Source organism: Girardinichthys multiradiatus, chromosome 2 (genome assembly GCF_021462225.1).
Source record: "Girardinichthys multiradiatus isolate DD_20200921_A chromosome 2, DD_fGirMul_XY1, whole genome shotgun sequence".
Taxonomy (NCBI): Eukaryota; Metazoa; Chordata; class Actinopteri; order Cyprinodontiformes; family Goodeidae; genus Girardinichthys; species Girardinichthys multiradiatus.
The window spans coordinates 15,825,463-15,840,900 of record NC_061795.1 but is presented as its reverse complement, the minus strand read 5'-3'; the positions used below and the strand labels follow the sequence as shown (position 1 = coordinate 15,840,900).

At 39.3% G+C, this 15,438-nt stretch overlaps 1 protein-coding gene across 4 annotated transcripts in view; it reads right to left on the bottom strand.

The window, feature by feature from the left end:
- Positions 1 to 15,438, bottom strand: part of LOC124856432 (catalase) — a 59,000-nt gene that overhangs the window by 16,309 nt on the left and 27,253 nt on the right. Inside the window, exons 1-3 of one of the 4 annotated variants that reach the window (XM_047346847.1) lie at positions 12,000 to 12,065; positions 1,030 to 1,201; positions 579 to 689 (exon numbers count right to left, since the gene is read on the bottom strand). In XM_047346847.1, coding sequence (XP_047202803.1) covers positions 579 to 689; positions 1,030 to 1,201; positions 12,000 to 12,050 — 334 coding nt within the window. In that variant the 5' untranslated portion in view covers positions 12,051 to 12,065. Of the gene's footprint in view, positions 1 to 578; positions 690 to 1,029; positions 1,202 to 1,778; positions 1,877 to 2,703; positions 2,836 to 11,999; positions 12,066 to 15,438 lie in introns of those variants that run through there. The other 3 variants (XM_047346830.1, XM_047346855.1, XM_047346839.1) reach the window with 3 other exon arrangements.

The following is a 15,438-nucleotide window of genomic DNA, read 5'->3' as shown; positions in this document are numbered from 1 at the left end:
ATTAAAAGTAAATAAGAAGCAGCTGGTATGAGGAGACCAAGCAAACGTTGCACTAAAGGAAAGCACAGATGCAGGTAATACAATCTGAGAAACACATAACGTGCCGATTTCTTCTTCATTTTAATGAATAAAAAACACATCTGATACAGCATTCAATTAGTTGTGACTTCTTCATACAAAGATCTTAAATCTGCTTTAACAGAAACAAAATGTACACAGCCACATATTAAAAAGTTAAGCAGCAGCGATCATGACTAATATTGCAACACTGCAGCCTTATCGAGCAAAACTATCTGAATCAGATAGGTTCTAAAAAACGCTAATTTGCACTGGGTAGAAGTTGCGGACTTTGTTACAACAAACTAACATCACTTATTTGCTTTGATGTGTTCTAGTGAGTGACAGAGTTTAAGTGTAACCACATCCCTTCAGATAATCAACAGGCTCCCTAGTTGGAAAATGATATCAATGGATCATTTGGACGAGTAATTTACATATATAAGGGAAGATAGGTGCGTACAATCAGAAAGTGTTACAATTTAATGAGAAGTTAATGAAAATGAAGGGGAATGTCTTACCCACAGTAGAGAAACGGACAGCAATGGGTGTAGTTTTCCCCACATGTTCAAATACCTTGGCCTTGCAGTAGCGAGTAATATCGTGAGTGACCTCAAAGTAGCCAAACGCCCCTGCATCATGGGAGGAAAAAAAAAAAGTTTAGTTCGATGCTTGAGTGCTGGATGTTCCAGAGTATCAGCACTAAGAACAATATAGCACCTTCTCAAAAGGGCTTACTGTTCATTTACAGTCTATGATCTTCATATGGAAATCCTGCACAAAACAGCCCTGTCCTAATTAAAGCTCCCAGAACTTTTCTTTGAACAAAAGGAGAAAAAAAGCTCATGTTTTTTTATAAAGAAATTTTTCTTCAAACATATTTTACCAGATTCTAAAGGAAAAATCTACAGGTCCATCTTGCTGCCTCCAGTAGTTTAGTTTACTGTGTGGAAGTTGTTTATGATCGCTAACCTGCGCCTTTAGCATGCACCACTCTCTCTGGGATTCGCTCGCGGTCGAAGTGGGCCATCTCATCTGTGAAGACCACATCCTGCACAAGCAGAGGGCCTCTCGGTCCGGCAGTCTGCAGGTTAAGCTTGTCTCCAATGGGATGGCCACCTCCTGTAGTCAGTACATCTGGTCTCTGAAACAAAATATATTCTAAGAAATTAAATATTAACATTTTAGTTCGTACCATTCCCACAGTCAGTTGACCACCCACAGATCTAGATTAGATGTATTGAAGGAGGGAAACAGTCAGAGCAGGCAATAAACAGCATGTCCTTTAATCTTTGGAGGCCAGAAAATCTATATTCCTGTCATTTTTATTCATATCTCCACAATGATAGATCACAGGGAGATCATAGAAAGGACCCAAACACTGTCTAAAAGCACAGACTCTGCTTTGTCGGTGTCATTCTTTCTAAATCGTACACCACTAAAAAGAGGAGTTATGGGCCAATAAAACCAGCATGATGCATGTCTGTTTATTATTGTTGGCGCCGAGGGTGGACTAGATGAGATTTGTCCCATCTTTGTTTGGTAAAAATTGAAGATCCTCCTTTAAAAAGCCAAGACCAAAGAAGAAGAAAAGCCGTGATGAAGCCATTGTGGTTCCAGTAAGGAAGTAGGGAATAATATACTGAATCAGATGTCAAGGCATCTTGTTTGCAATTACAGGTTGCACTTTCAATCATTCTTCCTTTTTAGTGTAAACTAACCAGAATATCACTCATAATCATCTTGTTTTTCCATCCCTGATAACAGCATAGGCGGCATTTGTTCTGGAAGTTATAGTCCAACAAAACCGTCTTCAATTTACCTGAAAATAAGTAGATTTGTTTTTTAATCAACCACAAAAAAAAAAAAAAAAACACTTTTTTTGCAAAGCTAAGGCTTGGCTTTCAAGTGCAAAAACACTGATTACCTTTATCTGAGTTGATGTGTTTTTTTTGCATAAAGGTGAATAATTTAATACGTAACAGGAACATATTGTGATAAACAGCAGTGTGTCAAAGAGGCAAATTAATGAAGGAATGCAATATTAAGGAAAATACGTTTAGAGCTCAATTTGGTTAAGAAACAAACAATGATGAACTCTATTTAACTGGAATAAGGTTGCACAATATTTTAAAAACAGAAACGTCCTAAATAAAAGTGCAAGATAAGAAAACAAAGTACAATGGTATGAGAAGGTGGACTTCAGTCGGTTTCATGTGGACTGCAGTGTGGTCTCGTTATGTAACCAAAAGTTCAAGTTCCACCATGTTCAATAATAATGACCCACTTTTAAATCTTTAAACTTTATTTAACCCACCAATAACATTTGAGGAGGTTTCGTGTTAATTTCGCCACGGAAAATGTTTGGATAAGCAAGTCTTTGCTTGATGGCGTCGTTTTAATTCCAGTTGGCAAAACGTTAGCAACCATACTACTTACTGCAAGAAAACGACTGCAAAACCAGGAGTTAAATTTAAGAACCCGTCATTATCATGCATGGGATAAGCTAATATTAATAACGACCTGTCCGACTGTAAAACAAACGACAGTTTTTACTCTTGTTCCCCCAGACGACCTTCCACCCAATACTTGCGCGTAAGACACAGTGCAGAAAAATACTTGATAAAATGCAACATTTGTTGAAACCTGAGAGCCTCTACTCTCCTTCCATATCTTCATCTGGTCGCTAGTTTTATCTCTGTTCTCCGCCATCTCGACAGGCTACCGTCAGGACCACTCACTCCTAAGGGGGTGTCTTGGAGAAAAGTGTCATCTGTTTACCTCGATGCCACAGAAATTCTTCCTGGACTTTGTTCCACATGACCCCGCCTCTACGTCGCCCTTCATTTCTGATTGGCTAACAGGACTGAACTGACCTACAATTGACATTGAAAAGGAAAGTGCTGTTTGCTGAACCCACATGATGTTCATTTTTCTGCCAATTTATACAAAAAACGCCTTACCAAATCAGTTGAATACAAAACGTATTTTTATTTCCAAAATTCTAAAACATGGAAAAGTTAAATATATTATAGTTATATGATATAGTACCTGAAAAATAAAAACAAGGCTACATTAGTAAATGTAGTCTGAATGATACACTGCTCCATTTCATATCATTCAGTTTATTAATTCATTCATCTTCTATACCGCTTATTCCATAGTGGGTCACGGGGGAGCTGGTGCCTGTCTTCATCAGTCTACGGGCGAGAGGTGGGGTACACCCTGGACAGGTCGCCAAACCATCGCACGGCAACACAGAGGCACACAGGACAAACAATCATGCTCATCTAAGGGCTATTTAGGTGACCAATGAACCTGCAAGGCAACAGTGCTACCAACTACGCCACCGTGCAGCCCATTCAGTTTATTATTTGTTAATCTGCATTTTGTTCTTTAAACCTAATTGATTTTTTTTTCTGGCTCATATTGCCCATTTCTTGTCTGTTTGCATTGTGAGAGGCCAGTTAGGCTATATACGTTTGTCTGTCAAGTGTTATACAAACATGGTGTGTTTGACTTCCAGACCAATGATTATCCACAATGTGTGTTAGTATGTATTTCAGTTTAGAGGAATTATGTAGAAATGGTTCAGACACGTTTTGATATCAAAATTTCATCCTTTCTTGTCCCAAAATATTAAAATTGTCCTGTTTTGCCTATTTTAAAACAATAATATAAAAGGTCACATTTAATTTAGGGAAGAAAGGAATTAAAAACTTCTAGATAGATGAATGGATGGATGTCTTATGGAATAGGGAAAACATCTGGAAATATTAATATTCAGTTCAATTTAGTTTATTCATATAGCGCCAATTCACAACACATGTTGTCTCAAGGCACTTCACAAAGTCAGGTTCATACATTCCAATTAATCCTAACCATTGAACAGTGCAGTCAGATTCAGTTATTTATTCAAATTGGATAAAAAGTTTTTCTATCTAAGGAAATCCAGCAGATTGCATTGAATCAGAGACTTGTAGCATTCACTCCTCCTGGATGAGCATGTAGCAACAGTGGACAGTCACTGGCGTTGACTTTGCAGCAATCCCTCATACTGAGCATGCATGTCCAATTGCAATTGCGAATAAAAGTGGCGAGAGTGGACACCCCTGCCTCGTGCCGCGTTTAAATTCAAAATAGCTGGATAAATTACTGTTAGTGCGAACAGCTGCCATTGGCGAGGTATATATCAACTTCACCCATGAAATAAATTTAGGGCCAAAATTGAACACCTCCAAGGTAGAGGTAGTTCCACTCCACCCGGTCAAACGCTTTCTCTGCATCTAATGAAAGTAAAACCTCATCACAAGTATGACCGGGTGTGGCGGGAGTGTACAACACGTCCAACAGTTGCCTAATATTGAAGAAAGACTGCTGATTTTTAATAAAACCTGTCTGGTCAGGTGAAACGATTGTGGAAACAATCCGTTCAATTCGTTTTGCCAATATTTTTGTAAGAATTTTAACATCGGTGTTTAGGAGTGATATCGGGCGATATGAGCTGCAGGTTAATGGGTCTTTCTCTTTCTTTAATAACAGAGAGATTACTGCTTAACGCATAGACAATGGTAATAATTGTGTGGCCAAAGATTCTTCAAAAACCGATAGTAATAAAGGAGAAAGTAAGCCTGAAAATTCCTTTAAAAAATTCGTGGGGAAGCCATCTGGCCCTGGAGACCTTCTGTTTTGCATGGTTTTAACTGCAGAAATGATCTCTTCTTGAGAAAGATCTTTCTCTAGCTTGTTAGACAGGTCGGGACTCACCGAAGGGAACTCAACATCCCTAAAAAAATCCTCTAGTTCGACTGGGCTAAATGATGACTCAGAGGCATATAAAGGCCGGTAAAATTTGCTGAAACAATCATTAATTCCAACATTGTCACAACATTTAACACCTTGAACACCATTTATTGCAGCGATGTCCTGGGCAGCCAAGTGCTGTCGTAACTGTTGCGCAAGTATGCGCCCAGCCTTCTCACCGTGCTCGTAATAGCCATACCTAGATTTGGAAAATAAATACTCAGCTTGCCGGGTAGATAGGATGTTAAATTCAGTTTGTAGTAATGTACGTTTCTTCAGTAAATCTTGTGAGGCAGATTTGCTGTATTCCCTGTCTAGCTGCAAAATCTCATCTGTTAACACTTTTGGCCGCTCCAGGCTCTCCTTTTTTTATTTGCAGAGTAAGAGATGACTTGACCCCTGAAGTAGGCCACCAGCGAGTCCCATACATTGCCAGATGGCATCCTCGGTGTTCGATGAACATCAATGAAAATTTTTATTTCTGACGAGAGCATTTTGACAAAGTCTTCATCGGATAAGAGTATAGGATTAAGTCGCCAAGGCCAATAGACCAATTGTGTGACCGGGACATTAAGATTCATTGTAAGAGGGCCATGGTCAGAAATGACTATCGCTCCATAATCGCATTTCCTCACTAAAGGCAACATTCGTTTATCAAGAAGAAAGTAGGCAATCCGGGAGTAAGTCTTATGAACAGGGGAGAAGAACAAGTAACATCTTGAGATTGGATTTTGAAAACGCCACACGTCTACCACACCATAAGTTCTAAGAAATGAATTAATTGACAGGGCAGATTTAGAAAGACTTATTTTACCCACTGTGCTACGATCAGAAGATGATAGCACGCAGTTCAAATCTCCCCCAATTATGAGATTATGTGTTGAAATGTTAGGCAATTTTGAAAAAAAGGTATTATATAACATTTAATCATTCCAGTTTGGTGCAAAAATAACCGGAAGTGCAAATAACGGCCACTTTTAAATATACATATGTACCATACATGCTTTTAACTGAACAGTGCACGAACAACATTCGAATATCTCCTGTTGACTGGTAATATATATACCGACATACATCAGCCTACCAAGAAAAGTCAGTGATCGCCTTCTTCATCTTGCTCCTGCGCACTAAAACCATCAAAGTCCTCTTCTTCAGTGTCCAAATTGAACAGGATCTTGTCACTCACTTCAGTCTCTTCGTTGTCGCTCTCACTTGAGCTCACCCGATCTTCTTCATCACGCAGCAGTCTGGCCTTTCGAAAACCGCTGGTGATGGTGGATGTTTTGACGTGGCTCCACGCATTTATAATCCACTGGCAGACTTGAATGAAAGATGCTCTTCGCATGCAGCCTGTTTTGGTAAAGGACTTGTCGCCGCTCGTCATCCAAGCCTCACACTCAATGCACAGTGCCACTTTAAATGCCCGGTTCATGCTGATGTCCAGTGGCTGAAAATACTTCGTGGTGCCCCCAGGAATCACAGCTGGAATTGAGTTTGTACTCTTGATGGCAGCTTTCACTGAATCTGTTATATGGGCCCTCATGCTGTCCATAACTAGCAATGCTTTGTTTCTGTGAAAAAAAAAACCCTGGTCGCTTGCCATAACACTCCGTCAGCCATTCCTTCATTAGGCTTTCTTCCATCCAGCCTTTCTTATTGTCTTTCACCACGATTTATTTTGGGAATTTTTCCTTTGGCATTGTCAGCCGCTTAAAATTCACCATCGTTGGAAACTTTAGTCTGGATGCTGAGCAGCTCACAACACAGGTAAAATGCGTTCTCTAATGGCCACTTGTTTTCACTGTGATCGACTTGTCACCTTTTTTATTAACAGTCCGAGTGAAAGGCAGGTCAAACGTCAAAGGTACTTCCTCCATATTTATGATTTCATCTGGAATTCTCCGCTATCTTTGCTTGAGTGAATGTGCGAAAGTTAGCGAGTTTTTCCTCGTAGTCGGGAGGCAGCTACTGACACAAAGTCGTGCGTGCCCTGACGCCCAGGCCTTTTTGTCTCATAAATCTAAAACACCACAATGGCCCAACTCTAAAATCTTCGATTTTCATTTCGGTGGCGATAGCTTTAGCCATCAGTCTGATCTGCACGGTGGAAACACCGCGGCCGCCTGCTCTCTGTGTGTTTACCCAGTCTTCAAGAAACTTTTCAAGTTCGGGCAACCTGCTATGATTACCTCTGAAAGCTTTTGTCGTCTTTTGCATCGACTCAGTTCTTCGCTCTGGCATCTCCACCGTGTCACCATCGATTCGTTTATGCCAAGACGTGCAGCAGCTCGATTTCCTTCTTTAATCGCCAGATCGATCGCATTTAACTTAAAAGCTGCATCATATGCTTTTCTTCGAGTGTTTTCCATGTTGATGAGTACCGGTACAAATGAATGATTTACAATATCGTAATGTATCGCACAATTTCATTGGACCTCTGAACTACTCATCAATTTTATTGGTTTACTGTTACCAGGCAAAATGTTTTTGGCCATGAAAAGAAAAAAAAAAAACATCCATTAGCCGCACCGTATTATAGGCTGCATTGTTCAAAGTGTGGGAAAAAAGTAGCGGCTTATAGTCCAGAATTTACGGTAATCTGCTGCCTGCACATGGGTCTCCTGTAGAAAAGCAATATTAGCATCAAGTCGTCTCAAATGTGTCATAATTTTCCTAAATTTAACTGGGCCATTGAGCGATTTTACATTCCAACTCACATCGTTCACTGGGTGACTGTTAACAAGACTATCAGTATTAGAACTGATCATGTATGGCCAATTAGATTGTAAAATGATGCACACAAACCACAACAAGAAGATACCTGGCAAATAACACTCTTAAAACCCCGCCCCTCTCTCCTGGATAAACAAGGAGAACACAACAAAAAGGAAATCCACACATTCGTGCTTGCTTTGGGGAACATAGCACCCTGGCTGGGCTCCCGCCAAGTAGAAAACAAATAAGTTTTCGAAAACAAAAGAAAAAGGTTTCCTCATTTGAAAACACTTATATTCTTATATGTACCTTGCAATGTAAATAAAACATAAAATACATCCTTAACCACAGTCTAAACAGAAATCTCACATTATCCTATATTTGTCCCCTGAAGTAATAACAGAAGTTAAATAAAAATTTAGCACGGGGCATATGACGTTTGAAGGCTCAATACAACCTGAGACACATACTGGTCAAAGGGGAGTTGGACCCGCAGTTATCTCTGGACCTCACCGACCACCAGCGAAATGATTTTCTTTGGACATAATCCATGGCTTTACTGGCATCCATGAACTCCTTCTCCTCCTCTCCGTGAGAGATGCGAAGCCGCGCCGGAAAAAGCAGGCCATAACGAACATCACTCTGGCTGCGAAGAAGCCTCCTCACCTCCGTGAACGCCGCTCGAGCCCTGGCCACACTCGCTGTGTAATTTGCTGCGATGATGATCGGTGCCTCCTTAAAGCGAAGGGGGCCGCAGCTGTGCACTAGAGGCTGACATTTTTTCGGGAGTCCCACGGGTCACGGGATTCCCACGGGAAACCCGCGGGACGGGAGACAGCATCAGTAAAGATCCCGTGATTGGGACGGTACAGGATAAAAAATGAATGGGAGCAGACGGGAGCGGGAGCTAACTAATAGGAGGGAAAATAAACTAGGATCAATTGTCTTTGGAAATGTAAACTGAGACTTTGTTATAAACTTTAAGAAAAGAAAACTTGAATCGACACCGCCATTGTGTAGTTTTTTTCCAAGAAGCCTATACTATAATGTGAGTCAAACGAACTACACGACCCACAAGCCAACAGTGCTTCTGATCGATGTTTTCCACCTGCGTTCAGAATGGAGGGAGCAAACCCAGGTGGAGAACTGGACGTGGTAAAATTGGATTTGTAACGTAAAGTCAGAAATAAGGACTTATCTATTAAACTCATAGAGCTGACAGGAAAGTCGCAAATATGACCGAACTTCAGGAGAGTTGAATGTAGCGGTTTTAACACGCAGTCTGCTGCTTGTAAAACGTGTTTGTTGTAATCAAGTTCACCAGTGATTAAGGGACACTTGTAAAACAGATTCTGGATTAAATCAGCCTTGCATCTCTTCATTCATCAAACCAAAAGTACCAACATGTGTCAAGTCTCATCTGACCAACAAAATTGCTGCATGTGCTCTAAAGATTTAAGAGGTAAGGTATGGAAGCCCGTGAGGGGACATGGGGAAATTTATTACTTTTGCGTCTCCACGCAATACTTTTGCGTTCGGCATTTTGGAGCAACAGCACAGATGATAAACTGCTCATAAAACAAACACTGATATGTCATTGATATGGTTTATTTGTCATATGCAGGTTAACACGCAGTAAACAATGCGATAAAATGCTTAGGATAAGAAGAACCGTTCAAATCACGATAAAAACAAAAACACTAATGGCGTACAAAAAAAAAGTACACATCATGCAGCAGTAATAAGGAAATAAAGTGTCACAGATGTGGTTTCGTGCAGTTTTATGGTCCAGAGTTCAGTAGTTTGTTTGACAGCTTGTGGATAAAAACTGTCTTTTAGTCTGATTTGAAGATAATTTTATTTAATGCTGATTTCAAAATAAAACTCAATAAATCTCAAAACGGGTGTAGTGTTTGTTTCAATTTTGCAGTTATCGGGTTTGGAAACTATCCCACAAAGTATTGCGAAATAACGCAAAGACTATTGCGTGGGGACACAAAAGAGAAAAAATCCCCCCTTGTCCCCTCGCGGACTCCGTATAGAAAGGCTTCATCAAGGGAAATATTAAATAAATATGTTGTGAAATAGAAAAAAATTTAATGTACCATTAAATGTACAATTTATTTAATACATCGTTAAATATTAAGTGTACCACTAATTACGTCATGTCGTCTTTAAAGTTATACTTAATTATTCAGTGGCATATTTAATTGCATTATAGTCCATTTCATGATATAATGGTACATTTATTGTTTCTAATGATGTATTAAATAAATAAATGGTACCTTTAATTTAATGGCACATTTAATGTTACATTTCTTTCTGGAGAAGACAAACATCTAAAACTAGCAGGAAAGGGGTCCCTGAGGACCAGGGCTGTGAACCATTGAGGTACAGTTTCTAAATTGTGAAGGTAATGCCTTTTTGGCCTTTTGTTCAACAAGTACAGTTCTCTTCCTAGGTGCATTTTTCTTTCGTTTCAGCAACTTAAAACATAAAAGTAATGTCATTGTTCAAAGGAAACAGTCACTTAATAAATAAGTAAAATACAATTATGTACATTTTGTTTATTCAACTAAGATAGGCAAGGTCTGTTTCCTTGTTTGATATTTTATTATTTCTTCATTATTATTCTTTTTACTTTAACTGGCCTTTACTACAGCTAAAAACAGGGACCTAACTGGTCCTTCAAAGAAAGAAATTGCCAAAAAACTAAATGAAGAAAACAAAAATGGGAGTGGCACAGGAATGGGAGTCGTTCTGAATGGGAGCGGGATGGGAGTGGGAGTCAATTTACCAGGAGTGGGACGGGACAGGATTTTTTTCGTTATGCTGGCCTGGGATTGGGATGGGACAAGACATTTTTCTGTGGGAGCGGGATGGGACAGGAGAGAAAATCCACTCCCGTGTCACCTTCTACTGTGCACCCGGTGTAATATTTCCATGCATTCTTGATAGTAGTGGAACTTAGCAACAATAACTTGCGGCTCATCGCCTGACTTCCTCCCACCCGGAATTCGATGGGAGCGGTCAATCAGTGGTACCTTATCTAACTGCAGCACCTTGGCTAGCAGCTTAGCAACCACTGTGGTGGAGCTAGATTCTGCCATCTCGGGGACTCCAATGATCCACGCGTTGCACCTCCTCATACGTCCCTCCATATCTTCACACTTCTTCCTAAGCCCATTCACCTCATCTTTTAGTTCCAACAGTGTATTGCGAAGAGCAACAACCTCATTGGACCAGGAAGATAAACCGTCTTTCACCTCTTTAACACTCAATTTAACCTGGTCCAGATCTGCCCGAAGTAGCATCGTGCCACTAGCCACTTCCGCTTTCACTGCTTGTAGCTCACTTTTAATAGAGGTGAAGTCTTCGGCAAGGGCATCTTTCATTTCCGATTTGATCACGGCTGAGATATCGGTTTTTATAGAGGCAAGAATGTCCAACTTCCACGAAAATACGTCCGCCTCACATGGGATCGGCGAAGTAGGTGTTGATTTCCCGGCATTAGATGTACTCTGCCCCTAGGCGGTTGCGGACTTAGCAGCCGCAGAACCCAGAAGCTTATGTTTTCTCAAGCTTGTGGCCATTATTCTGCCCTTCCAGAATAAATTCACTCAAGAGTCGAGTTATGCCTCAAAAAGTCGAAGTGGCAAGAAAATATAATCGGAAACCATGTAAAACGAATGATTGGAACAAATGATTGGAGCGGGAGCCCACGCCAAACACGTCCTACTCCTCAACCGCCATAGAGGGCCCCCAGATAACACATTGATTAAAAATTTTAAAGAATGATTTGCTGGATAAAACCAACCTTCTCAATGACCAATTCTCAACTGTGTTTAATTCGCTGCCTTTATTTATTAGGATAATATTTAAAGAAATATTATTAAGGAATTACTAAAATAATATTTAAAGAAATATTATTTTGAATAAGAAACAAACCTTTTGGATAAATGGGTCTTAATGTTTATTAGCTGACTCAGCCTGGTACAAATATTATTTAAGTAAATATTATTTAGGAAATATTCTGAATGAGGACCAACAACCTTCCTAGGTAAATGATCTTCAGCTAACTCAAAGTGGGCGAGCACGTGTTCTTTGCCGTTAGCGGTTGGAGCTAACAAAAGAAACTTATAGCTTGTTATCAGAATCAAACACATACTTTTAAAATACCACTAATAAAAGGGTTGAAATTCATAAGCGTGGACGACATGTTATGGACGATCTTTGTTTAAAAACCACCCTTTAAATAAAGTTTGTCTAAAATTAAAAAACAGCACAGAACACATTCTTAGTTAAGTGCCAGTCTGTTGGCACTTACTGTAGCTGAGTTTCTCAACACAAACAAACGTCAATAAACAAACATTTAGATTATTTCACTCTAAACTAATCTTCTCTGCCCAAACACCACCTCTTACCTGAACTGTGCTGAGGAGAAGTTGTACAGGGCGACCAAGTTGAGGAAACATCCACGTGTGGGTAAACAAAGGGTTAACTTGCAGCTAATCTCCGTAGCTGTGGGAAAGGGCTTTAGCTGGGAGCATGTTTGGCTCCTTGAGTGGCCGCGATGTGGCGGGATATGGCAGGCCGTTTTAACATTTATTAGCTTGACTGAATATGTATTTCAGATATCTTAAATAAAATTCATCCTAGTCAAAATGAACATTCCAGACATCTAAAATAGCATTCTTCCTATCTAAAATGAACATTCCAGATATCTTAAATATAATACTTACTAGTACAAATGACGTCACTTTTGCCATTTACGTGTATTGGTCTTTTACTTCCTATCTAAAATGACACTCCGAAGAAGAAATTAAAAAAATGACTGACTGACTGCATGGATTTACAAGCAGGAATGGTGTTGGTGGTAATTGAGAGAATTGCAAGAATAGCTCACGGAATTGAGCGAGTTCTCAGCCAGGGAATTTGTGGCGACAGAGACCGTCGTTCGTCGTTCGATTGACAGTTGTGTAAGAAACTGAGAAAAATGAACATTTGATGTCTACAGAAACTTACAATGAACTGAAAAGCGGTTTGACTGAACTTGGAGCGCTAGCAACTGCTAATTTTCACAGAGATGAAGATCTTCGGTTCTTCATAAGGCAAGTTAGTTCAGGTAAATCCTCACAAACTCATTTATTTTTTTCAGATTTTGTACCTATGTTTTTGTTGTTACACACTGGGTTTTCTGTATGAAATGCAATACTCAATGTAATATTCATTGTCCTCGTCAGGGTGGAGAGGCAGACCGGCTATTGAAGTTTCCAGAGAGCACATAGACTTCCTTATGAAGCAAGGGCATACAATCAAAAAAATGGCAAAAATGCTGAGATGTTCCTCGTAGTTTTTGTACAAGTCAAAGCTGATGGGCTTTTCCATAAGTAGACTGTCTGTCTCAGATGACGATCAGCTGCAAGACCCCATGAGGACATTGCAGGGCCAATACCCAAATTTTGGGAATGAGGTTTGTCTTTTCTATAGAAATTGATATTTATGTTGGCTCATCTGTCTTGTGAGAGTAGTCATCAATTTTTCTTAAGTTAATTCATGCTTTCACTTTTGTATTTTTCAGATGATGAGGGCACTGCTACGTGCACAAGCTGTGACTGTCACACGGGCCAGGGTACGTGAGGCGTTGACAAGGACAAATCCAACTTCTGCTGAATGACGGGTTTACCATGTACCATACCCCAACAGTTTGTGGCATATTGATGGGAACATGTGACTTATCAGGTTGATTATTAAACATCACACTTTTTAATATTTTAATGATTCAGTTTTACAGTTGCAGGATACTTAATACTTGGATCCAATTAAAGCATAATTTGGGCTGACTTAAAATAATCCACATAATAAGAAACCTTTTGTAGCATCATGATGCACAAAAATGCTTAAAACAAACTCAAATGAAAAAGAAATTGGTGTTCAAAGAAAAGTCAACACCCGTTAACATTCTTCTGGTCCTTCAAAAATGTGTTAATCCTTACTGAGCGACAATCCTCAAAAGACTTTGTCTCTCTTCCTTATAGTGATGGATATTTTAAGGCATTTTAACACAAACTGACAAGTCCCCAATGGTCAGAACTGAGAAAGCCTTTTGTGTGAAAGGAAAACTGTCTCCAATGTCATCTAAAGAAGTCCACTATCCTTGTATTTAAGTATCTTCAAACATTATGACTTGGCTGACAAAAGTTCTAAGAGCAGGGGAGTATTCCAAAGGAAAATTGCAATGTTCTAGTATGCTCTAGTGTCTTTTAATAGCTTAAAAAAATAAATAAAAAAAATATATATATATATTTTTCATAACACAAACAGATATATCATTTCCTGGTTAATAGGCTATTGAATTATGGTATTTTTCAGTTACTCAGATTCTGTGGCCCTCCATCACCCTGTTTGTGGGGAGATAAAATTTCAGAGTTTTTTTCTATGATGATTTTCTCCCTCAGCAGCAGCATTCCCCTTCTTTTAAAAAAACAAATTTTCATATGACCCCTATATTTGAGTAAAAACTTCTCCCTACAATTGGCTGAAATATGTTTTTTGTCAGCTGTGGCCATGGTGAATTCAGTTTCTTTATGTTTACCCCTTGCATTGGTCACATATTTACGGTATGTTGTATCGAACTATTATTTGGATTCCTTGAAAGACCATTGCAATATGACCATTCTTGTTTGCAACAGTCAGATTATTCCTCAATGGAGTACTCATGTGTGATTAGCTATCTACATCTGTTTGTAAAGATTAAATCTTTGGTGTTAAACAATGGCTGATTGAATGAAAATAATTTTTTTCTCAGTATTTGCTTTATTGCCGTGAAGACAAATATAGAAGAGAACATATGGTAGTCTTGGGAAGAAATTTATCAACTTTTGAAGTTGTTATAATGTGAAACCATTTCAAAAGTTCAAAATGACAGAACCTGAAATCAGTCTCTGGCACAGACTTGTGATATTTTATCCTCAGAAGCGGCTAAAGGTTTCTTGTAAAATCCATTAACACATGAACAGTAGTTTTTTAAACATTGGCGTAATTTTCAGAACTTGTAAAACCATGTTTTGCCTTACAATTAGGTAAAAAATAAAATAAAATAAAAAAACACTGAACAAACATGCAACACTGGCCAGTTTCAGTCAGCTTTCAGTGTAACCTTTCACTGTCACATTCGTGACAATTTAAGAAACTCCAAAGGTTGGAGCTTGCAATATTCCCTCCGTCATGTAAGTTTTAAAAGCCTCATAGGAGGAGTGCAGCGGCAAATACAGAACAACAACACAAGTATTGGCTTCTGGGTAAATTTTCTTGGTGTCATGCAGAAACTGAATTTCAGGCTGGCAGGGAAAGCCAAGTGGAGGGATGGCAGAAGCTCCAGATGTGAACACCAGAACTTCCTTGAGAGAGTGGACCATCATCCTCTTCTATAAGAAATAACAATGGAAGAATGCAACTCTTAGACATTGAAAAAATCCATCAGTTGTGTTGTATTGTACAAACTAATTTTTTTAAATTGACTGAAATGCAAAAAGCAGACCTTCAATATCGATCACCCAGTCTCTCCAGAAGCATACCAACTGGTTCTCCAGAGCTCGCCGATTGCTGCCTTGAGCAAAATAGGCCACTGTGAAAAGGCTACTCAAGTCCCTGGCTGTGAGGGGTTTCTCCTCACACACGAACATATCATGAAAAACAGTTGGGTTTTTCTGGAGCTCTTTCAGTAGCCCAAGAGTCTTGAAGCCCTCTACAAACCTAGAGACAAGGAAAATGTATTTGTCTAGAACATTTGATGTACAATACAATTTATATAAAAACTTTAAAGCCAGGTACAGAGAGCATTAAAAAGTACATTTAAAATAA